Source organism: Oncorhynchus clarkii, chromosome 1, assembly GCF_045791955.1.
Source record: "Oncorhynchus clarkii lewisi isolate Uvic-CL-2024 chromosome 1, UVic_Ocla_1.0, whole genome shotgun sequence".
Classification (NCBI taxonomy): domain Eukaryota; kingdom Metazoa; phylum Chordata; class Actinopteri; order Salmoniformes; family Salmonidae; genus Oncorhynchus; species Oncorhynchus clarkii.
In genome coordinates this window covers 68,502,112-68,527,278 of record NC_092147.1, presented here as the reverse complement: position 1 = coordinate 68,527,278, position 25,167 = coordinate 68,502,112, and the positions used below count along the sequence as shown (strand labels likewise).

The 25,167-nt window shown below is 42.3% G+C and overlaps 1 protein-coding gene across 1 annotated transcript; it reads left to right on the top strand.

Annotated features, from left to right (window-relative positions):
* The first annotated feature begins 7,301 nt into the window (after window positions 1-7,301).
* On the top strand, window positions 7,302-24,150 carry LOC139417117 (rap1 GTPase-GDP dissociation stimulator 1-like). The gene is made up of 14 exons (XM_071166364.1): window positions 7,302-7,589; window positions 10,042-10,146; window positions 17,678-17,800; window positions 18,559-18,684; window positions 18,927-19,055; window positions 19,421-19,546; window positions 19,711-19,854; window positions 20,211-20,342; window positions 20,558-20,692; window positions 20,909-21,034; window positions 21,686-21,825; window positions 22,031-22,157; window positions 22,498-22,626; window positions 22,740-24,150. The coding sequence occupies exons 1-14, from the start codon at window positions 7,577-7,579 to the stop codon at window positions 22,865-22,867; spliced, it is 1,683 nt and encodes a 560-aa protein (XP_071022465.1). The 5' UTR covers window positions 7,302-7,576; the 3' UTR covers window positions 22,868-24,150.
* Window positions 24,151-25,167: the final 1,017 nt, after the last annotated feature.

The window sequence follows — 25,167 nt, the reverse complement described above, 5'->3', positions numbered from 1 at the left end:
TGTGCTGCGTTTAGCCTTTTGCTTCTTGGTAGCAGAGGCACAGGTTTTCTGGTGAGTCAGGGCATATTTTGGTGGGCTTTGGGTAGACCTTTTCCTGAAAATGAAGGCTACCTTCTCACTAGCCACACGCTTGGACATTTGAAAGGATCACATAAAGTAATACGTTAAAATTGTCTCCCTGTCAATCAAAAAGCAAGGTGGTTGTTCAGTGGCTATGGAAAAGGGGTCGATTAGTAATGCCGGCTACCATATTTACATAACTTGGAGGCAGTAGTGGCTGGAGGTGGGAGTTACATTCCTCATGCAATTCTAAACACACACAATATACAGAATAAAAAAGATTCCAAGTAAACTGAATGTACAAACTGTCAATGTTCTGTATGTTTTAACATACCAGTTTTAAATTATTTGAATGTAGTTCTCTTTCAGTTTCTCTTGGAGATTTCAAACTTCACTGGCTTCTGTGATTTTCAACGTCTTCACATTGCAGTTTTGTAGGTACACATGTATTAGTTGCCTGTGTCAGCACCAGTGTTTAACCCACGGCGACAGTACCCAGTCCAGAGCGTCTGGGGACAGTACCCAGTCCAGAACCTCCAACGACGGGCCACAGACCGGAACCTCCAACGACGGGCCACAGTCCGGAACCTCCCACGACGGGCCACAGTCCGGAACCTCCCACGACGGGTCCCCAGCCCGGGGTCTCCAGCGACGGTCCCCAGACCGGGGTCTCCAGCGACGGTCCCCAGACCGGGGTCTCCCACGACGGGTCCCCAGACCAGGGTCTCCAGCGACGGTCCTCAGACCGGGGTCTCCAGCGACGGTCCCCAGCCCTCAGTGTAAAGAAGGGGGGCGGCGTACTGTCACGCTCTGACCTTAGTTATCTTTGTTTTCTTCATTATTTGGTTTGGTCAGGGTGTGACAAGGGTGGTGTGTTTTTTTGGTTTGGTCAGGGTGTGACAAGGGTGGTGTGTTTTTTGGTTTGGTCAGGGTGTGACAAGGGTGGTGTGTTTTTTTGTTGTTGTATTGTCTAGGGTTTTTTCTAGTCTAGAGGTTTATATGTCTATGTTTGCCTGGATTGGTTCTCAATCAGAGGCAGCTGTTTATCATTGTCTCTGATTGGGAACCATATTTAGGTAGCCATATTCCTTGGTTTATCTGTGGGTTATTGTCTATGTATTAGTTGCCTGTGTCTGCACCAGCGTTTATAGCGTCACGGTCGTTTTGTTAGTTTTTTTAAGTGTTCTTCCTTTAATTAAGAGGAATGTATTCTCATCACGCAGCGCCTTGGTCTCCTCGTCACAACGAACGTGACAAACCAATGCAATAAACAATGCAAAGTCCACCATTTTAACATGCAACATGTCAGGATCCTGTTGGCGAGTAACATTTGCAGTTTTTTCTAATCCAACTACCATGGTTTCTTCAATGTTACTCCCTTCTTTCACTCTTCACCACCTCCGGATAGGAGACATGCTGGATAGCCCTTACTCTTGTCACCTTGGTCTCCTTCATCCTAACAGGGCACTTCATGAATTTGTGCACTTGCTCACCACCACAATTGCAGCATTTTGCCTCAACTGGCATACGATACTCTTCCTGTCTACATACAAATGGTTTACATTTATTACACTGCATATGTTTGGGCACATAGGTTCTTACAGGGTATCTCACATAACCCAAATATACTGTATATGTGAAGGAAGAATGGATGGAGTGGGCTCACTCTATCAACCAATCGGGTCAGTCGGCGTGCACCAATCCTGGCATCTACTTTTTCAGCTACATCCTTTGAACTCACGTCTAACACCACTCCAGAGATAACCCCCTTGATAGGCAATCTGTTACACACAACACATTCCAATCCGATATATTTTTCAGTTGCAAAGCACGCTCCTTCTACTCCTCGGGCACACAATAAAACAAAACAAGCCCACTTCTTGTTACCCTCACTGACGCAACCTTATCCAAAGCATCTATGATATTCATGGATGTCAAACGGATCTCCCAGGTGACGCCATCGATCCAAAACCCCTCACTCCAACAAAAAAAAAGAGTCAGGTCAAGACTTTGCTTGACTAGATTCCACTAGATTCCACATTACCCATCATATACCCCTCATATACCAGTAGTAGTCACTGTTCAGGCAGGAATCGTTCGACTGTGACTTATTTCAATATAGGTATCTGTTTATTTAGGTTGATGGCATGACATTGAGACAGTGACATTGATTCAAACATACCATTTTACAATCAACATTTAAACAAAGTCAAATCAAATATGTCTAATTAAATATGTAATTCAACATCATTTCAACCACCCAAGTATATTGAATATAGGATGAAAAACAGACTTTGATTAAACAGTGAGAATATGCAAAAATGTCAACATCTAAAATATGATGAATATGTGGCGTAGATCTGATGTAGCATGTTCAATATATTTACACGCATGACATGAATTGTGTTGCAATTTCCACACACATTTTTAACCACTCTATGTGGAATTTTCTACGCAATTTCAACGTATACATAGTTTTTATGACTATGTCGAAATTAGATTGATGTAACAACCTGTTGGTCAGGTTAAGTTATTGTATCTAAATTGAAGTTTTACCCTAAGTTCAATGTTTGCAACGCTGGTGGAAATGATATGAAAACAGTCCTGGTTGATACCTTTTTGCAAATCCAAATGTGTTTCAAACATAGATTCAACATCACAATACGTTGACAAATTACATTGAAACAACGTTGATTCAACCAGTTTGTGCCCAGTGGGCATGCAAAGAGATAAAGAGAACTGCTGGAGGAATTGATGTTTTGCCACATTGTTATAATAAGCCATATGAGAGCTTTGGGATTTGACTCTGGGTGTAGAAATCACAGGCTGTGCAAGTTTTTGCATAATGGTCCTTCAATTAATGAAACAGGATAGCTTTGAGAAATTCATCAGTATATGTCAAATCTCTCAGATGAATCAGTTTACAGCTTCATCTGTCAAAACTACAGTGAGTTTGAAGGAGATTTATCTGACAGAGCCTCAAGAACTGGCACTCTCAAATCTCTACAGTCCACATGAGAGCAAATTAAGAAAAGGGGTGTGTGCTTCCCCCTTCATCCAGTCTTAAATATGCAGTTCTGAGTATACTGTAGGGTTGTCATTATATTTCAAATGATTTGCATGATGTAGGGTACTCTCCAGGGGGATGAAGGGGGTCCCTGTGTTTTGGTGCTTTTGAATATTTGATGAGGGCGTAAGGTCTGGGAGCTGTCTCAGCTGGCACAGGGGGTAACACCCCGACAGGGGGAGGGGGGGCGGAGGACCCTTTCTCTGATCCACCATAGAGCCTTGGTCCACCACCCCAGCTGTCAGAGAGAGAGCGACAGAGAGAGAGAGAGAGAGAGAGAGAGAGAGAGAGAGAGAGAGAGAGAGAGAGAGAGGAACCCCACCCACTCACTCATAAACACTATAGTAATATGAAGGAGGAGGCTTTAACAAATGTCCAGTTTGAACCCATTAGAGTACTTATTGCATTGACAACCATTTTATTTACACTCGTTATGGGACTGTCCGATACGTCTCAACAGATAATTGTTTTTATTTGAATGAATGTTATCATTTAGTTGGTCATTATTTTCAAGGAGGCTGTAGTAAATCACATTGCGTCATGACAGGCCTATTGGGCAGTCAAACAGGGAAAGGCATGAGCATGTACAGTATCTCCAATGTCACTGCCTAGGGTAAAAGACAAACAGAAACCATGCATGGTTTCTGGGTAGGTGAAAGAGATGGAATAAGGAGAAAACAGAGAAACGAGGGAGAGAGTGAAAGAGAGTGGGCACAGAGTGTTACACTACGTACTGTCTAGGTTGGAAAAGGGATGTCTGGGAGACTGAATGGATTAGTCCTGGACAAGGCCATTAGCTAATGAAGGCTGTCTGGGAAAGACAACAGCACCACTCCCAGAAATGACCTTCCTTACCTAACACTGGGTTTATCTGGCCAGTGGAGGGAGTCCTGACAACACTACAGCATCCACTGGTATTGTCAAATACCATGCGTAACAGCTGTTAAATAGATCATTCAGTTTGGACCAGATGTGATTTTCTGACACAAACTACTACAGTACATAAACTATAGACAGTTCTATTAGGGAATTTAGAGTATGCCTGATGCGCTGACTTTGACGTCATGCAGAAGGGCACAATGAATCACAAAGCTGCCCTTATGCTCTTGTGCATTAGTGTGAATAATGTCTCTGTTATAAGGCATGACATGAGGAAGGAACGTGTGAATACGAATGACCGCTTCTCTGTCATAAGAGCTGATGCACTTCTGAAGTGCTCCTGGATTCTTCTCTTAGAACACCCCAGAGGTTGATCTCAACTTGCTCTGTCCATGAAATAGAGTTATCTGAACTGTAGCTCCAATTAGATTGTCTGGTGGGTTAATTGAATTGCGTGTTTTCTCTGCGGCAGGCACACGTGCTATGAATAAATTTTCTTGGTTTTGTTTCATCAGTCTAACAAAATAGGATTCTCTGTCTATGTACGGAGCATTTAACATACAAATGATGTACTTATCCATAGAATGAATTTATCTGGGTCTAGGATATATAAATATCACTGAACAAGATGTATTTCTTTAACTCTGAAGCTTTACCATTGGTCGGAATCTGTCAACAGGACACAATAAATAGTCCCTCTGTGCCCAGTAACTCCCTTAACATGACCTTCTAGACCATTCTCAGACCTTCCAGTACGTTTAGCTGACTTGTCTGAGGCACAATCCCTAATAAATTGTGTCAGAGAGAACTGGATTTCCCCATGATTGTCTTGTGATCACGTGTCTTGTCTGGTCATGATGGATTCTGTTCATTGGGTTAAATTGAACAGATAGACGGCCGTGTTGAAAGTCAATAAGGGGGAAACTATTTACAGACTTCCTGACTTCGTCGTCGTTGTCCCAGGTGGGACACAACTTGTAAACAAAGAACAGGCCTTGATATTGTGTCCACATTATTAGTACAGAGTGGAGGAATCAAACAAGCCACTGAAGCTTTGGACAATGGCATTGCCATTTTTCACTAGACACCGCAACTGTCACGAACATTGAGAAAGGATCCAAGTTGGGGAGACAGAATGTTATCATCAACCTTGGAGCATAAAAAAAAATTACTTTAGTGATCTGTCTTACACTGCCACCTGCTGACCAAAAGCAGGCTAGCAGAAATTGAACGATCCAATCATGTGGCTCTTAGCCGGAGGTCTTCATAAATTAATGTCCTCTGCTGGTGACTTCTATGCTCATCCATCGACATGGTAATACAATTATTCTTGGCATCAATTTGGTTTTAAAACTCCCCACACAGTATCGGTATGGATCATCTTGCTGACAGAAGCTCTTAATGTGTACCAGCAGTTCCTGGCACCGCTCCAGCAATGGCTTCTACTTGTATTTCGATCTTTATTTGTATTCATTTACATTATGTGTCGCCGGTGGGGCCTCATTTTGCTACTTCTTATGAAATGAATGTCTCTTGCTCTGTTGGCCGAGCAAGTCTTGTCGATAGGATGGAATTATGATGTAATGAGACGTATTAAAATGAGGTCAGATAGATAGTCCAATCACAGCAGCTTACCCGTTGTAGTTTATATTTGCATTATGACCTTTATTCAGTAATCACACCATCATTTATTTGTTGTTCTTGTTCCTGTTTAAAGTAATCTTAGAAGGTCTTACAATGAGGCTGAATCCGTAAAGGGAATCAGTTTTTGCGTCATTATTATGGCTTCTTGTATTTCAGTCTCAGTGTCTCCTAGGAGCTATTAGTCGGCTGATGAGCTTTGGAGAGATTTAGGATTTAGAGCGTATTAGAAAGGAAGCGAGAAGGAGGGCTGGATGGAGGTAGAGAGCATTGAAAGGAGAGAGAGAGAGAAGAGAGAGAGAGAGAGAGAGAGAGACATTAAATTCTACAACCCCCTAAAAGGAAGTGATTCCCAAAGCTTCCATAACAAAGCCATCACCTACGGAGAGATTAACCTAGAGAAGAGTCCCCTAAGCATGCTGGTCCTGGGGCTCTGTTCACAAACACAAACAGACCCAAGGACAGCAACACAATTAGACCCAACCAAATAATGAGAAAACCATAAGATAAGTACTTGACACATTGGAAAGAATTGACAAAACAATAGAGCAAACTGGAATGCTATTTGGCCCTAAATAGAGAGTACACAGTGGCAGAATACCTGACCACTGTGACTGACCCAAAATTAAGTAAAACATTGAGTATGTACAGACTCAGTGAGCCTTGTTATTGAGGGAGGCTGCTGTAGGCAGACCTGGCTCTCAAGAGAAGATAGGCTATGTGCACACTGCCCACAAAACGTGGTGGAAACTAAGCTGATCAATTTTGATAAACTCCTATATCTACTGGGTGAAATACCACAGTGTGCCATCCCAGCAGCAAGATGTGTGACCTGTTGTCACAAGAAAAGGGCAACCAGTGAAGAACAAACACCATTGTAAATACAACCCATGTTTATGTTTATTTATTTTCCCTTTTGTACTTTAACTACTCACACGTTGTTATAACATTGTACATAACCATAATACGACATTTGAAATGTCTCTATTCCTCAGAAACTTTTCTGAGTGTAATGTTTTTTTAATTGTTTATTTCACTTTAGTTTATTATCTATTTCACTTGCTTTGGCAATGTAAACAACTGTCTATCATGCCAATAAAGCCCTTTGAATTACATTGAATTGAGAGAGAGGGGAAAGAGAGGCAGAAGAGTTGGGTTGGGGGAGGGGGAGGGATTGTGTGAAAGAGAAGGAGAAGGAGAAGGAGAAAGACGAGAGAGAATTAGAAAACAGAGGCAGGGACGGAGCGATACAGACAAGACCGACAGTGTTCCGAACCCTCATTGGTTTGAATGGTGTCAGCAATTTTTAGCAAGTATTCTTTTGAACTTAACATGAATTGGGGTATTGAGAGTACTATATAGGTAGAGAACATTGAACAGAACAAGGCTACGTCAAGAACTACATTTTGACAAAAATACAGAGAGAACCCTCTAGTCCCAAGCTCTGGTACTGTGTGTGAGAGAGTCCGAGGGAAATAAAGACAGAGAGAACCCTCTAGTCCCAAGCTCTGGTACTGTGTGTGAGAGAGACCGAGGGAAATAAAGACAGAGAGAGGGAGAGGGAGAGAGGGAAAGAGAACGCAAGCGCAGTGGTGAGAGGGGGAGCAGGGTGGTAGAGCAGAGAGAGAGGGAGGGAGGGAGACACAGGCTGCTTAGCTGACTGAAGCAGAGCTGGGAGAAGAGGCACGCCTGGCCTGAAGGAGGGCTGCTCTTCTCTCATTACTAAGCCAAACACACACACTCACACTCACACTCACACACACACACACACACACACACACACACACACACACACACACACACACACACACACACACACACACACACACACACACACACACACACACACACACACACACACACACACACAGCCAGGGAGCCGGGATAGAATCCTAGGGAGACAGAGTGAGCGCCTGCCGACCTGCAACCATGGCCGACATGGGTGAGTAGAAAAACCCTTTCTGAAATCCTCCCTTACAGCGTGTGCATGCCAATGAGTGCGTTTAGCAATGGAGGCTTTGACAATATTTGGAGCCGGGTGGGGATGTACAGTACAGTAGTGATCGACACGGACGTAGCTCAGGCTAGACTCCAGGAGACAAGGAGTTATCCTTTCCTGTCTTGTGTTCAAAGGTCATAGAAACATGGGCTGACATTACCAGCTCAGGTAAGCCCGTTGGGATAGACAAAGGTAGCAGGGGGCTGTTGCCGTAGAAACCCTGGAGACAGGGAGAGGAGTGGACAGAGAGCCTGTAGGGCTGGAAATGTCTAAATGGAAGCGCACTCCCTCTGGTTGAATCAACATTGTTTCCACGTCATTTCAATGAAATGATGTTGAACTATCGTGGAATAGACGTTGAATTGGTGTCTGTGCCCAGTGGGCTGTTGGTGGGATGTCAGTGGCAATAAGGACCAGGGGGAGGTTCCTATAGCCCTCGGTGGGACAGATTAACACTCTGCTGTAGGCAGCATTTCCCCTGTCTAGACACCCACACACATATACACACACACACTGACTGACAAATGGAAACAGGGAAATGGGGGTCTGTATGATAATTGACACTGTGCATATAACCCTGATAGCACCCCACTGCAGACTCTATTTCCACACTGCTTACCAGGGATTAGCCAAAGTGATTTGTCTCTGTGCTGTGACTCTCTGTGCTGTGACTCTCTCTGTGCTGTGACGCTCTCTGTGCTGTGACTCTCTCTGTGCTGTGACGCTCTCTGTGCTGTGACTCTCTCTGTGCTGTGACGCTCTCTGTGCTGTGACTCTCTCTGTGCTGTGACGCTCTCTGTGCTGTGACTCTCTCTGTGCTGTGACTCCCTCTGTGCTGTGACTCTCTCTGTGGCGCTGCTCAGAAAGTGTGTTAACAGAACAGCACAGTGGACAGCTGATGGTCACACCCACACATTGACGAGGCTCTGCCTTTCTCTCTCTTTCTCAAGTTAAGGGTTCTAGGCTCTTTTTTTTTGTTCACATGGCTTTATTTTCAGATCGGTTAAATTAAGTTGGAAAGGGATTTACAGCCAAGACTATAGTGATCAATAACAGTCTTGGCTACAAAGTATTGTATGACAACTCTTTGATTAGTCTACAAGTAGACTATATGGGGAGACCAATGGAGAGCCTGAATGGCGAGACCGCCCCCATGCACACGTGCCACACGCACGCACACTGTGTCCCCTGTCACAACAACATCCTCAAGCAAGAAAGTGTGTGACATGACAAAACACTGTCGCACCAAGCGGTCAGGTATTTGCTAGCTGAAGGGGACAGAGGTATGTGGCTGCTGCCAACACACTGACACTGACTCAACTCCAGCCACTTTAATAATGGGAATTGATGGGAAATGATGTAAATATATCACTAGCCACTTTAAACAATGCTACCTTATATAATGTTACTTACCCTACATTATTCATCTCATATGCATACGTATATACTGTACTCTATATCATCGACTGTATCCTTATGTAATACATGTATCACTAGCCACTTTAAACTATGCCACTTTGTTTACATACTCATCTCATTTGTACATACTGTACTCGATACCATCTACTGTATCTTGCCTATGCTGCTCTGTACCATCACTCATTCATATATCCTTATGTACATATGCTTTATCCCCTTACACTGTGTACAAGACAGTAGTTTTGGAATTGTTAGTTAGATTACTTGTTATTACTGCATTGTCGGAACTAGAACCACAAGCATTTCGCTACACTCGCATTAACATATGCTAACCATGTGTATGTGACAAATAAAATTTGATTTGATTTGATTGATGTTAGAGAAATTATGTACACACACACCTTCCCCCCTTCTCTCCCTAGCCTCTGGCATGGGGGATACCAGTGCCAGCCATCCCTTGCAATCTCTGATGTAAAACGGCATGATGCGACTTGATCTCTCAGCCTGTGTATTCATATCTTCATGTGACTCTGGTCCTATACAGTATGTGCCAATATGTATTGCAGAGGTGCATTGCAGCAACATTTATTTGCGATCACTGCAGTGTGTTTGGGGGAGTCACTTGAAATATCCAGAATTCACAGAAAGCACCTTTATTGTAGCTTGTGTTGGGTTTGCATTTATTGACAGAAGGCAGGATGATGAATGAGTGTAATTATTTTATACCAGTACTGACGTATATGCGCATTGGCCACTTTGAGATTGGAATAGCCTGAAGGTTCATGAGGGGTTTCAGTGTAGATGTTTTTGTGTGGGTGTGTACAGTGTACAACATCAAAATGTACAGTACAGGCATGTATTGTTTCTACAGAAATATTATGTAGTACATGTAAGTAGTCTAGTTGTTCTGCAGGAGGATGTGACTAATATATACAATGTGTGTGCGTGCACGCGTGCATGTGTGTATGTGTTGCAGAATCTCTAACAGAGGCGTTGAGTGCCATCAGTGTGAGCACTGAGCTGGTAGAGCAGGAGTTGAAGCCTCATCTGGACACCCTGCTGGCTGTGCTACTGGAAAAGAGTGAGTTTGTACTCTACACACACACCACTCTACACACACCACTCCACACACACACACACATCACTCCACTCTACACACACACACACACACCACTCTACACACACCACTCTACACACACACATCACTCTACACACACACACCACTCTACACACACATATCACTCTACACACAGCACTCTACACACACATCACCACTCTACACACACACCACTCTACACACACCACTCTACACACACACCACTCTACACACACCACTCTATACACATTACTCTACACACCACTTTACACACACCACTCTACACACACCACTCTACACACACCACTCTATACACATTACTCTACACACCACTTTACACACACCACTCTACACACACACACCCCTCTACACACACACCACTCTACACACACCACTCTATACACATTACTCTACACACCACTTTACACACACAACTCTACACACACACCACTCTACACACACACCACTCTACACACACACCACTCTACACACACCACTCTATACACATTACTCTACACACACACCACTCTACACACACACCACTCTATACACATTACTCTACACACACACACCACTCTACACACACCACTCTATACACATTACTCTACACACCACTTTACACACACCACTCTACACACACACCACTCTACACACACCACTCTATGCACATTACTCTACACACCACTTTACACACACCACTCTACACACACACCCCTCTACACACACACCACTCTACACACACCACTCTTATACACACCACTCTATACACATTACTCTACACACCACTTTACACACACCGCTCTACACACACACCACTCTACACACACACCACTCTACACACACACCACTCTACACACACCACTCTATACACATTACTCTACACACACACCACTCTACACACACACCACTCTACACACACACCACTCTATACACATTACTCTACACACCACTTTACACACACCACTCTACACACACACCACTCTACACACACACCACTCTACACACACACCACTCTACACACACCACTCTATACACATTACTCTACACACACACCACTCTACACACACACCACTCTACACACACACACCACTCTATACACATTACTCTACACACACACCACTCTACACACACACAAGTATACACTGTCCTGTTCCCAGCAGTTAGCTTTTATGACATTGCTTTGGCCATGGCAAGCAAGGCCAGTCCATTTAGAAACAATATATCGTCTCAGCTTCAATTATCTCAGCATATTTATCATGTTGTTTAGGGATCTATCATTCCCCCCTTTTTTGATTTGCTGGGCTGAGGCACAAACGTCTCTTTTCTGATCATATTTTGGATGCCTGACGTAGTCTCGGCCCAAATCTTCAGTTATAAAAAGACTGAGTGTTACAGCAGCGTTCAGAACACCCCTGCTGTTTCTCATCTGTATTCATTAAACATCCCAGTGCTGTGGAGAGGGGGAGGGGTGTCTTAAGAATGAAAGGAAGGAAGTGTGAGAGTGACAGGTCAGGTTATTCTCCAGCTCTCCCTCTTTCTGGTTCGGCAAATATCCAATTTATATGAGGTTGCACTGTGCACAAGCAGCCACATTTGGTTCTCCTCAAAAACGGGCAAGGGGACGTTACCATAGCAGCGCGGCCTAGTGCCTGACAACCTGAACTGCCTCCTCGGCTGTTGTGACGTTCTCTGAAAGGAGAAATGCTAACATTAAGTCTTCCTCTGTGTCTATTGCATCTTGCTGCTTTAATAATCACAATGAATGTCCCTCCCAAGCTCAACAGAGGAGGATTCTGTTTTAGTTTCTCTCTCCGGTCTTCTCCTGACATCACAGATCGGTTAGAGTCACTGTTAATCGAAAAGAGGAGAAGAGAGAGGAAGTCCAGACAACCGGTGCACTCAGTGATCCTGATCAATCTCCTCAAAGAGAAGGGATGGATCAGCTTTAATATTGTGGAAAGATTGTTGCTATATATATCCATGTACAGTGCCTTGCAAAAGTATTCATCCCCTTTGTCGTTTTTCCTATTTTGTTGCATTACAACCTGTAATTTGAATTGAATTTTATTTGGATTTCATGTAATGGACATACACAAAATAGTCCAAATTGGTAAAGTTAAATTTAAAAAATGACTTGTTTCAAAAAATTGAAATAAATTAAAACGGAAAAGTGGTGCGTGCATATGTATTCACCCCCTTTGCTATGAAGCTTCTAAATAAGATCTGGTGCAACCAATTAAGTCACATAAGTAGTTAAATAAAGTCCACCTGTGTGCAATCTAAGTGTCAGGTGATCTGTCACATGATCTCAGTATATATACACCTGTTCTGAAAGGCCCCAGAGTCTGCAACACCACTAAGCAAGTGGCCCCATGAAGACCAAGGAGCTCTCCAAACAGGTCAGGTACAAAGTTGTGGAAAAGTACAGATCAGGGTTGGGTTATAAAAAATATCCCACGGAGCACCATTAAAACCATTATTAAAAAATTGAAAGAATATGTCACCACAACAAACCTGCCAAGAGAGGGCCGCCCACCAAAACTCACAGACCAGGCAAGGAGGGCATTAATCAGAGAGGCAACAAAGACACCAAGGATAACCCTGAAGGAGCTGCAAAGCTCCACAGCGGAGATTGGAGTATGTGTCCATAGGACCATTTTCAGCTGTACACTCCACAGAGCTGGGCTTTATGGAAGAGTGTCCAGAAAAAAAGCCATTGCTAAAATAAAAAAATAAGCATATGTTTTTATTTATCACAATTTTCTTTAACCATTTAAGGTCTTTAATGCAGGTCCGAGAGACAAGTTCCTTACTTTTTCCCCGTTCTACTTGCCTCTTCCATTTTTGTGGTAATGCCACAAGTATATTTGAATTTAAACACAATATTTGTTGTATTATTTGTTCTGTATTTTCAGGTGGATTAAACTGAAATTGCAACCAACTTTCTAAGGCTTGTTTAAAAAAATAACTATATTTTGGAGATGATTTTGTTTTCGAACAGCCGAAAGTGAGCGGTTGTAATCTGAATAAAGGGAAAAAGGCCATTCTTGAACATGGGGTGAGGCATTCCTACCAATTCACTAGAGAACCATTTTGGATTTAAGTATAACTTTTGTGTGACTGATGTCTTTAGTGAGTGGTCTAATGCTTTAATATTTAATAATTTCTGCCCTCCGAATTCATATTTGGCCATATAAATAGGCCCTTTTAATTTTGTCTGGCTTGCCATTCCAAATAAAATTGAATATTTTTTGTTCATATAATTTAAAAGCAGGTCACTAGGTGTAGGCAAAACCATAAGCAAATAGGGAAACTGTAATATGACTAAAGAGTTAATCAGGGTGACAGGTATTTTCCTTTCCATTTTAGCAAGATCTTATCTATGTTTGCTAACTTTCTATAAACATTTATTGGAGGGAGATCATTTCTTTATTTCGGGATTTGTATAGTGAGTATGTCCACATCCCTGTCAGACCATTTTATTGGTAAACTACATGGTAATGTAAAAGTATCATTTTTTGTGATCCAATAAATAATATTGTACACTTATCATAATTTGGTTTTAATCCAGAGAGTTTAGCAAAAGTATCTACAGTTGAAGTCGGAAGTTTACATAGTGTCTCTTTGCTTGACATAATAGGAAAATTTTAAAAATCAGCCAAGACCTCAGAAACAATTTGTAGACCTCCCAAGTCTGGTTCATCCTTGGGAGCAATTTCCAAACGCCTGAAGGTACCACGTTCATCTGTACAAACAATAGTACGCAAGTATTAACACCATGGGACCACGCAGCCTTCATTCCGCTCAGGAAGGAGACGCATTCTGTCTCCTAGAGATGAACGTAATTTGGTGCGAAAAGTGCAAATCAATCCCAGAACAACAGCAAAGGACCATGTGACGATGCTGGAGGAAACAGGTACAAAAGTATCTATATCCACAGTAAAATGAGTCCTATTTCGATATAACCTGAAAGGCCGCTCAGCAAGGAAGAAGCCATTGCTCCAAAACCACCGTAAAAAAGCCAGACTACGGTTTGCAACTGCACATGGGGACAAAGATCGTACTTTTTGGAGTAATGTCCTCTGGTCTGATGAAACAAAAATAGAACTGTTTGTCCATAATGACCATCGTTATGTTTGGAGGAAAAAGTAGGAGGCATGCAAGCCAAAGAACACCATCCCAACCGTGAAGCACGGGGGTGGCAACATCATGTTGTTGGGGTGCTTTGCTGCAGGAGGGACTGGTGCACTTCACAAAATAGATGGCATCACGAGGAAAGAAAATTGTGTAGATATATTGAAGCAAAATCTCAAGACATCAGTCAGGAAGTTAAATCTTGGTCACAAATGGGTCTTCCAAATGGACAATGGCCCCAAGCATACTTCCAAAGTTGTGGCAAAATGGCTTAAGGACAACAAAGTCAAGGTATTGGAGTGGCCATCACAAAGCCCTGACCTCAATCCTATAGAAAATGTGTGGGCAGACCAGAAAAAGCGTATGCGAGCAAGGAGGCCTACAAACCTGACTCAGTTACACCAGCTCTGTCAGGAGGAAACAATTTAAAGGAACTGCTACCAAATACTAATTGCGTGTATGTAAACTTCTGACCCACTGGGAATGTGATCAAAGAAATAAAAGCTGAAATAAATCATTCTCTCTGCTATTATTCTGAAATGTCACATTCTTAAAATGAAGTGGTGATCCTAACTGACCTAAAACAGGGAATTTTTACTTGGATTAAATGTCAGGAATTGTTAAAAACTTTGTTTAAATGTATTTGGCTAAGGTGTATGTAAACTTCTGACTTCAACTGTAGATCCTCTATGAGGCCGTGGAGGGATTCCAATTGTGGTTTTAAAATAAAACATGAATCACCACCGTACAACGACACCTTTGTTTTTAAGCCACGAATTTCTAATCCCTTAATATTTTTGTTGGATCTAATTTTAACAGCTAACATTTCGATGGCAATAATAAATAGATATGCAGACAGTGGACAACCTTGTTTTACTCCTCTTGACACTTTAAAACTTTCTAAGATGAAGCCATTATTTACTATTTTACACCTAGGGTTACTATATATACAGTAACTTTGATCCATTTTACAAGAGATTCTCAAAATTTGAAATATTCTAGGCATTTATATATAAACTCCAGTCGTACTTTATCAAAAGCCTTTTCAAAATCAGCTATGAAAACTAGGCCTGGTGTCCCAGATATTTTATAGTATTCTATTGTTTCCAGTACTTCTCTTATATTATCTCCAATGTATTGTCCATGTTAAAAACCTGTCTGATTAGAATGAATAATATCTGTGCCAAGCATTTAGCTAGAATTTTTGCATCACAACACTGAAGTGTAAGAGGCCTCCAATTTTTTTAATGGACTGAATCTTTATATATACCAATTTGATCCTGTTTCAGTAATAATGATATCAGACCTTCTTGTTGCGTGTCTGATAATCTACCATTTATATGGGAGTGGTTAAAACATGCTAATAATGGTCCTCTGAGTATATATAAAAAAAGTTTGGTATACTTCCACTGGTATCCATCCAGCCCTGGAGTTTTCCCAGCCTTAAAGGCTTTAATTGCATCAAGAAGTTCCTCCTCTGTAATTTGGCCTTCACTTGAGTCTTTCTGCACAGATGTTCATTTTACATTATTAATAGGGAAAAAATCCATACAATTAGCTTCGGTTAGTGGAGATAGAGTAGACTGGAACAAAAACATATTCTTAAACTACTTTACTTCCTCTTTCAAAATATAATTCAGTGAATCATGTGTGACTCCATCATTTCTAACAAGTTTCAATACATTTTTTGGGGTAGCATTTCTATATTGAAGATTGAAAAATTATTTGGTGCATTTCCCCCCCATATTCCATCCAGTTTGCTTAATTTTTATAATATATTACACTGGATCTTTCTTGAATAAGTTCCTCCATTTCTTTTAGTTTTTCCTCTAACTTATTCTGTGCCTCTATGGTACAGGTTTTATTGCTATCTAACTGTACTGTTAGTCCTTCAATTTCCTTTGTTAATATGGACTCTTTTGATATAAATTGCTTTTGTTTTATAGATGAGTACTGAATTGCATGGCCTCTAAAGGCACATTTAAAAGTATCCCATACAATAAGGGGATCTGATCTATGTTATGTCAGAAAAAGTCAGTTAGAAATTGTTCTGTCCTAGTTATAAACAAGTTATCATCCAGTAGGATTTGAGTACATTTCCAATATCCTCGCCCACGTGGAAATTCTGTAAGAGTAATATATATGCCAATTATGTGATGATCCGACCGCATTCTGTCCCCTGTCAACACTTTTAAAACTTTTGGTGCCAGAGAGAATGACATAAGAAAGCAGTCAAGACGACTAGCTTGATTAAGCCTCCGCCACCGTATATCTCACTAGGTCAGGGTATTTAAGCCTCCATATATACACTAATTCCAATATATCCATTACATTCATGATTTCCTTAAGGGCCTGACGGTGATAGTTTGTAGTGTGATTTATTTTACGGTCCATAGAGGTATTCAAAACCGTATTAAAATCCCCCACCATAATAATAGAGTCTAGTGTTGGTTGTAGAGTTGATAAAGTCTAATATATATTTTCAAAGAAGCTTCATTATTTGGACCGTATAAGTTAATAAGCCATATCTGTTAACTGTCCAATAACATATTTAAAATAATCCATCTACCTTGATGATCTGTTTGGACAATTTGCACATTTGGATCAAAATTCCTGTTAATTAATATCATCATCCTTTTGAATTTCTTTGCCCATGGGAGAAATATATTTCTCCCCCCCAGTCCTTTTTCCACAAAACTTGATCTAAAATTGTTGACTGAGTTTCCTGTAAACAATATATATTATATTCCCTCTCTTTTAGCCAGGTAAAAACTGATAGTCTTTTCTTATTATCTGCTAAGCCATTACAATTATAACTGGCTATACCTATTTCACCACTTAACATAATGAGACACATGTTTCAATTCTATTTATCAAAATATATGTTTATAAACGTACTATTAAAAAGTAACATGATGATTGAGTGTCTATATAGCTGTACCATGATACTTGCATTGCTACTAAGTAAAACCTCCAATTGGTCCTCACTATTCCACCCGCTAAAAGCCCTCCTCATCCCGAGTTGGGTTGTCATCCCAATGCCCGGCAGACCACCCCCGAACCCTCGGATCCCATAGCCACAGAGAGACCGGGAGCCATCCTTCGAAAAGAGCACACAGTGCCACCCACAGAACAGACGAAAGAGAAGAGACTTGGCACAGGAAATGGAATGACATCTAATGCTGGGACACTTTCATTTGCAAAAGTTGTGTCTGAATTAGTTTCTGGTTAACAATTAGCTGGTTTGTCTATAGGTCAATAAAGATGATTTATGTTACTATAAAACCATTTGTCATTTTCCATCTTCAGTTTTATTCCATTCTATTGTATCTCCAAGCCAAGGAGTAGTTGACATATAAGTATGTGTATGATCTGTCCCCAGAGAAGGGTGCTGCTGAGGAGATCGCCTCCAGTGGGATCCTTCCCATCTTAGCCCAGTCCCTCAGGGTGAAGAGTCCTCTCACCAACCAAGTGGCGTTGGTGGTTGCAGAAATGGCCAGGGAAGGTGAGATGAGATGCCAGCCCACAAGACAGAGGAACAGGGGGCATGAATACCAATCTGAGTTTAATGGAGAGAACCAAGCCCTTAATCACTACTACTCTGACTCACACTGTGTTTGAAAGACTCACTGATTAAAATAAAATAAGTTGATTTTATTGTCTGGCTGCAATCAAACTATTACCATTGATGGACAGTTTAGACAGAAAAGTGGTCTCTCTGCTACCTCACCTGCTCCTAGTCATTACCTATCAACTAATATTCATGACCTCTACTAAGTACCCACTGGGCACAGACGTCAATTCAACTACTATTCCACATTGGTTCAATGTCATTTCATTGAAATGACATGGAAACAACGTTGATTCAACCAGTGTGTGCCCAGTGGGCACTTGAGGTTCAAAATGCCCTTTCAAAATAAGTTATGCTAATGTACTATTTTAATTAGCTTTATGTAGATGATATCTATGCATAATATATGTTACTGATGTGCCCTCTGCTTCCTTCACTATCCTTTGTTCTTTAATCTATGCATTGTTCTATGCATAAAGCAGAACTTCTGCCACTGACTTATGTGCATTCTGTAAGAACCGCTCCCTGAACCAAAAATGAGGGGGTGGTTTGGTTGCTACTCATTGACAGCAGCAGGACTACTTTCTATTTGCATCTACCAAGATCCAGTCCTCCGTTTACAAACACAACAATGCCATAGGCTTACTGTGGGTACAAACAGAGATTGAGGAAATGCTGTCCCTGTGTTCCAGCGGCGGTGAGGGACCCGTGCATTGATGCGGGGCTGGTGACGGTTCTGGTGCCCCTGCTGAACAGTGCAGACGAGGAGCTGCTGCTCCACACTGGCAGAGCCATCGGACGCATCTGCTTCGACAACAGTGAGTGGGTCTGACTCTCGCAGGCCCTTCCCAGGGGGAATCAGGCTTTACCTGCAGTGATAGGATGAATCGGAACCAGAATCTGCCTACTAAATGAATATGGAATCTTGCTGCGCAATGCTTGTCCTGATGGATTAGCTGGGTGTGCCTCCACCTCTCCAAGTCTATTTATCTCAGTCTCCATTACTCTCTACCTCCTCCTCTCCCTTCCCCTTTTATCCCTCTCCTCCTCCCTCTCTCAGCGGCCCAGCAGGATCAGCTGGTGCAGTGTGGGGTGATCCCCAGGCTGGTGGCCATCATGAGGGAGAACCTAGAGAACGACCCACTGGTCAACGTGTGTCTGCTGGCCCTCTGTAACCTGGCCGACATGGGTGAGGAACACCAGAGGAACTTTAGTATACTCTAGACAGGGTCACAGAGAGGACCCACTGGGCACACACTGCTTGAATCAATGTTGTTTCCACGATATTTCAATGACATTATGTTGAACCAACACAGAATAGACGTTGAATTGACCTCTGTAGCCAGTGGGGAGGAAAGCCTGTTCGTTTTTGGTTACATTTCTGAACCAAAATGGTGTGCTTGTCTCATTTGTTTACTTGGAGACTGCGTATACTGAGTTGAACCAGTTATTGTGTTTCTCACATTCTTATCTGTGAATGAGAATTGTTTCTTAACTGACAGGCCTGGTTAGATAAAGGTGTCAATTAAAATATGTGGCCTCTGACCCCTGCAGACACGACGCGGGAGGCTCTGGTAGAGGTGGGCGTGGCAGAGGTGCTGACGGCCCAGCTAAAACTGGCTACTGACGCAGAGAGAAGACACATCATACTGGAGGTTCTGGGATCACTGGGAGAGAGTGGTACATCTGGGCAAGGGCCTGAAATTTGGTCATTCAAATGATGATAATTTATACAGACACGGATGAGATTAAATAGGCTGCAAGTGAGGTTTAAGCTTTTCACATAGAGGGTTGAATGAATGTGTGCTCAGACTAACACACTCCTCCTGTGCTGCTGTTGTCAGACGTTCTGAAGCTGCAGTTTGTGGAGTCGGGGGTTCCAGAGGCTCTGTCCGAGATGATTCGGGGGCTACAGGGTGGCTCTGACCCCCATGACCTCTGCAGCATCAAGATTGCCTCTAACCTCATCGTTTCCCTCCTGCTGGGAGGTAAGGAACGCAACCTGACCTGGAGGCACCAGAATCCCTCTATGGTTCTCCCCTTGAACCTACCCCCATAGTCCATGCCTCACTCACCCACACCCCTTCACTGTCTGTCAGCTCACATCACTCAAATTGATTGATGTTTGATTCCCGAATGTAATCGAGCAAAGATACTCTCAGACTAAGAATCACATTTTATCCATAAAAATCAGCTCATGCGATGTGTTGATGATGATGATACATGGTTTTCTTGTTTATTTCTTTTATCTGTTTCGATTTCTTTGCTAAATTAAATATGGATGATTGGTGACTGACTAGTTTGATGTGCTGCCTGTCCCTGTGTGCTGTGTTTGGTGCATTAGATGAGTCCATGCAGAAGTGTTTTGGCGAGGGCACGGGTGTGGTGTACCGGGATGTACTCTCTTGGCTGCAGTCCTCCAACACTCAGCTGCAACTGTCTGGAGCCCTGGCCATCGCCAACTTTGCCAGGAACGGTGAGATAACAAAATGCCTTCAGATTGACTTATCTGCATTGACTGCTTTAGTTTTGAGAATTGATTCTCCTCAGTCTCTGATGTTCTTAGCCCATGTATATATTCATATTGAATTACCTTATAACCTCTCTTCACCTTTCTCTCTCTGTATCTTCTCTCTGCCTCTTCTCGTCAATTCCTGTATCCCCTCTCTCTCTCTCTCTCACCCTTCTCAGACAGTAACTGTGTGAAGATGTTGGAGTTAGGGGTGGTTCCTCATATCCTGACCCTACTGGAGCAGCATGTGGACGAAGGCGACGTGTCCGTCCAGCATGCCGGACTGAGTGCGCTCAGAAACCTGGCGATCCCAGGTGCATAGTAGGATGGATAACCACAAACACACGCGCACGCACACACAGACACACACAGACACACACACACACAAACTGACCCCACTGAACCCACCACTGAATGACCAACTGGCAGCGGGAAATGAATGACTGATGTGTTTATCTTGTAAGCTGTTCTTACACTAAGGACTCTCAGCTCTGAGACCACTGTGACCCCTCTTCTCCATGGTGTTTCAGCCAGTAATAAGGTGAGGATGCTGGAGGACGGGGTGACAGAGAGAATCAGGACCTTGCTGCGCTCTGACATGCCCCCAGTGCAGTTCAAACTGCTGGGCACCCTGCGCATGATGGTGGATGGACAAGGTTCGTGGGAAAGGTGTATGGTGAAGAAGAATGGGATGTGTGCTTAATGTAGAGGTCTGGGTTATACTGCATGTGACTAAACTAAAATCACATAGGTCAAATGCATTTATCTAGTGCAGAGTTAACTAAATGTGTGTTGGAGTCATTTTTATTTATGATAAACTAAGAAACAGGGCTGTTGTTCCTAATAACTATAGGATAGTTATTTCAGCCCCAGTAGATGCTGTAAAATGATTCTATGTCCAAAGGCACAGTTGGAATCACAGCCTATTTACACTGTATGTGGGATATAAAATCCACCACAGGCACCACTATGACCTGTCACAGTAAATTGCAGGGTACAGTGGGTCCCCTTGATTACTGTAGTCTACTGAGGTAATACACTCCTATAAAGGGAATCACCACTCTGAGTCTGCTTTCTCACTCCTAATCCTTTCATTGTTTATTTCCCCCATTTCTCTCTCTCTCTCTCTCTATCTTTCTCTCCCCTTCTCTCTGTCTCTATCTTTCTCTCCCTTTCTCTCTGTCTCTCTCCAACCCTTTCAACCATCTTTCTCTCATCTCTAATCTCCTCCCTCACTCAATTTCTCACCCCCCACTCTCTATCTCTGACTCTCTCCCCCTCCACTCCCTCCGCTCGTCCTCTCTCAGAGGAGGCAGCTGCAGTGCTGGGTAAAGATGAGGTTTTGTTGGCGAGGATCATGGAGTGGTGTGAAGCACGGGACCATGCAGGGGTCAGGGGAGAGGCCAACCGCCTCCTGGCTGCCCTTATTAGACACAGCCGTGCCCCGGTGAGTCACTTGTGGGCATGCACACACACACACACACACACACACACACACACACACACACACACACACACACACACACACACACACACACACACACACACACACACACACACACACACACACACACAGTACGAGGATTACATACTGAATGTGTGTAATCCTCATCTCTTCTAAAGACTGATTCTCTCCATTCCGACTCTTACAGGAAGTCATCAATGCTGTAACCAAAGCAGATGGGGTGCGACACCTCATCTCCATGGCAACCAGTGAACACTTGATCATGCAGAATGAAGCCCTGGTGGCCCTGGCGATTGCATCTGCCATTGACATCGGTGAGGGATTCTACTATCCTTTGAGAGCAAAGAGGGAAAGATCAATACATCTAAAGCTATCCTTTGGACTGACAGAACGTAGCTAGATACATGTTTACTGACAGAAACCAAAATAAATAGATTTGTAATAATATCTGTATATACTGTATTATGTCAGCATGTAATAATATATAATGTAATAATATCAGCTTATATTTCACAATGGTAATTACTGTAAACTCTTTTTTAGGTTATACTAATTCCCCTGCATACCAATGTTCAATACCATAATGTACTTCCTGTAAATGAGAGACTAACACTCCTTGCGTGTGTGCTTGTGACATGTCCTTCTGTTTTCCAGCCTCCATGCAGGAATCATTCCGAGAGGCAGAGCTCTTGCCCACACTGCAGAAGATGCTGGATGACCCAGTGGCGACTGTGGAGTTCAAGTTCAGTGCCCTAGGGCTTATCTGTAGCCTGGCCAACTCCAGTAGGTACCCCACGCATGCACGTGCATCCACACCCACACGCATGTTCTCTCGCTCCTTCTTTCTGCCTCTTACTCTCTCTCTTTGTCTTTCTCTCTATACTCCTCCCTCTTAGGCTCGATGAAGGAAGAAATGGAATCTCTTAACCTGAAGGAGACGCTCAACAAGCTCTCTGGTCACTCCAGCACCAACGTAGCCACACAGGCCGACACAGTGCTGGCCATGCTTTCTGAAACCAGCTAGACTGGCCTGACCGGACCACTGCCCTGGTCAATGTGACCACAGACTCTCAGCACCACGTGCCACCACAACCTCCCCTACTATCGTGACTACACCATTCTCTCCATGAAAAGAAGCAGATATTGAGTCTTCCAAAGCTAGGCCTCCATTCACCTGGTCTATGGAGAGCACAGCTGGACAGAGCTACATTAAGACTGACCAACCCAATATGACAGAGCGCTAACAAGGTGATAGCCTATGTTCTAAGCACAAGCTGAATGAGCCAACCCATGAAAACGCACACGAATCACAACAACCCCAGTTCAGTCCTCATGACCATCTGTAAAAATAGTGTTTATGTGTGAAATAGCTCTTCTAATCAGTACTCCAATCAATTCAATGTATGTATGATTTCCGATAGCGACCAGTGTATATTATCAAAGGAAACGTTTGCGTATAGGGTTAATCATGGCTACTGTTTCATAGCACCCAATGCGCTTACCCTCAATGGAAAACACAAAACTAACGCCTGACACTGTTTATCCATGTGATGTTCTATCTATACTCTGTATTGACCAATGTCCATGGATGTAAATGTTCCTAGAATAGGACCTGTCTCTTCTCTGTGGATCTTGCATAGTGAGATCCCCTCTGTACTATCTACAGTTTACAGCTCAAGAAAAGCATTCAAAGCCAATATCTCTGATATTTTACCAAAGTACATTTTAATTAGTGCTAGTTATCTGAGAGCACAGGTGGGTGGGCACTGGGGATAATCATTACAGAGCTGTGAGAGTGTCAGGCACCTCCCCCACTGGTTGCCAGCTCCAAAATTCAGACTGAAAGGGATCAATATGTTATGTTGATGCTGGGCCAGCAAAGGGCTTGTGATGAAGGGAGCTTTAATGTTGCACTCAGAGCCCTGCTGATTCAACTCCTTTTAACACCAATTTGTTAAGGGGTCTTGAGCCCAACAGAGACTGACTGGCTATTTCAAAGGGATTAATAGAGCTAATAGCAACTGAAAAACAGCTCTCCATCTGTCTTTCCTTTTAGTACCGAATAGGCTACTCAATGGGAGCTGAGTTGGTAAATTAGCTTTTAATGTTGAATGAAATTATGAAAGAGATTGGTGGGTTTTCTCACTATCTAATCGTGGCATGTGGTTGTTCAATGACAGACATGTATTTGTTTAAAATCTATAACTTTTTCATTTCAGAGAGACACATAATCATGTTTTTTTTTTGCAAAATGCTAACAAATATGTAACAAATAACTACATTTTTAATAAAGAAATGTACAAATTATACTTTTGTGACATCAATTTTATTTAATTTTCTAAATAAGTTATTCAATACAGTAATATGAGATCTGTATGTAAAACATTTACATTTTACATTTTAGTCATTTAGCAGATGTTCTTATCCAGAGTGACTTACAGTAAGTGCATTCACCTTAAAATAGCTAGGAGAGACATCCACATATCACAGTCAAATATACAGGGCACGAACATTCCATTCCAGATAAACAATGGATATATAGCGTTTTGCAAATAAACACATTTTCATACACATCTAATATCTATTATATACAAATCTGAGAATAGTAATAGTTTACACACACATGAAGGTAACCATAAGCAATAATTTCTGATGCAAAAACACAAATGTGAAAAATGTGTGGATATAGCGTTATGGAAGTAAACTCTAAAATGTGTGGATATAGCGGTATGGAAATAAACTCTAAAATGTGTGGATATAGCGTTATGGAAGTAAACTCTAAAATGTGTGGATATAGCGGTATGGAAATAAACTCTAAAATGTGTGGATATAGCGTAATGGAAATAAACTCTAAAATGTGTCGATATAGCGGTATGGAAATAAACTCTAAAATGTGTGGATATAGCGGTATGGAAATAAACTCTTCAATTGATCTTTGAAATAACTATGTTGGTGTTTTAATAAAAAAGGATGGCTTACAGAAACAACTGGCAATGGCCTGTAACTTATCTGTTCATTGAAGTATGTACTGTATGACTGAATGTGGGTGTGTTTCAGGTCTCTAAAATACTACATTGGACAGGTAAAGCAATTTATAGGAAGGCTACTGGTCATTTTCTTCCTCCAGTCCAATACTTTCAGTTCAGTATGGGTCTGCTGTCTGCTTGTCGTTTTTCCAAACACAATGGCTACCCTTCTCATTCTGCTAGCGTACCCGGGAACAATGTGATAAACACATTGTCTCAGACTCCCTAAGCCTTTTTCCCATGTGGGAGGAGAACATATTTTGCCTCATCCATATTCAGATAAACTAAAGTCTCAGCA

Bases quoted from the DNA above. Each gene is read 5' to 3' on its own strand.
- LOC139417117 (XM_071166364.1), top strand. The intron at 20,693-20,908 runs GTGCATAGTAGG...ATGGTGTTTCAG, and splicing joins CAGAAACCTGGCGATCCCAG to CCAGTAATAAGGTGAGGATG. The intron at 21,035-21,685 runs GTTCGTGGGAAA...GTCCTCTCTCAG, and splicing joins CATGATGGTGGATGGACAAG to AGGAGGCAGCTGCAGTGCTG.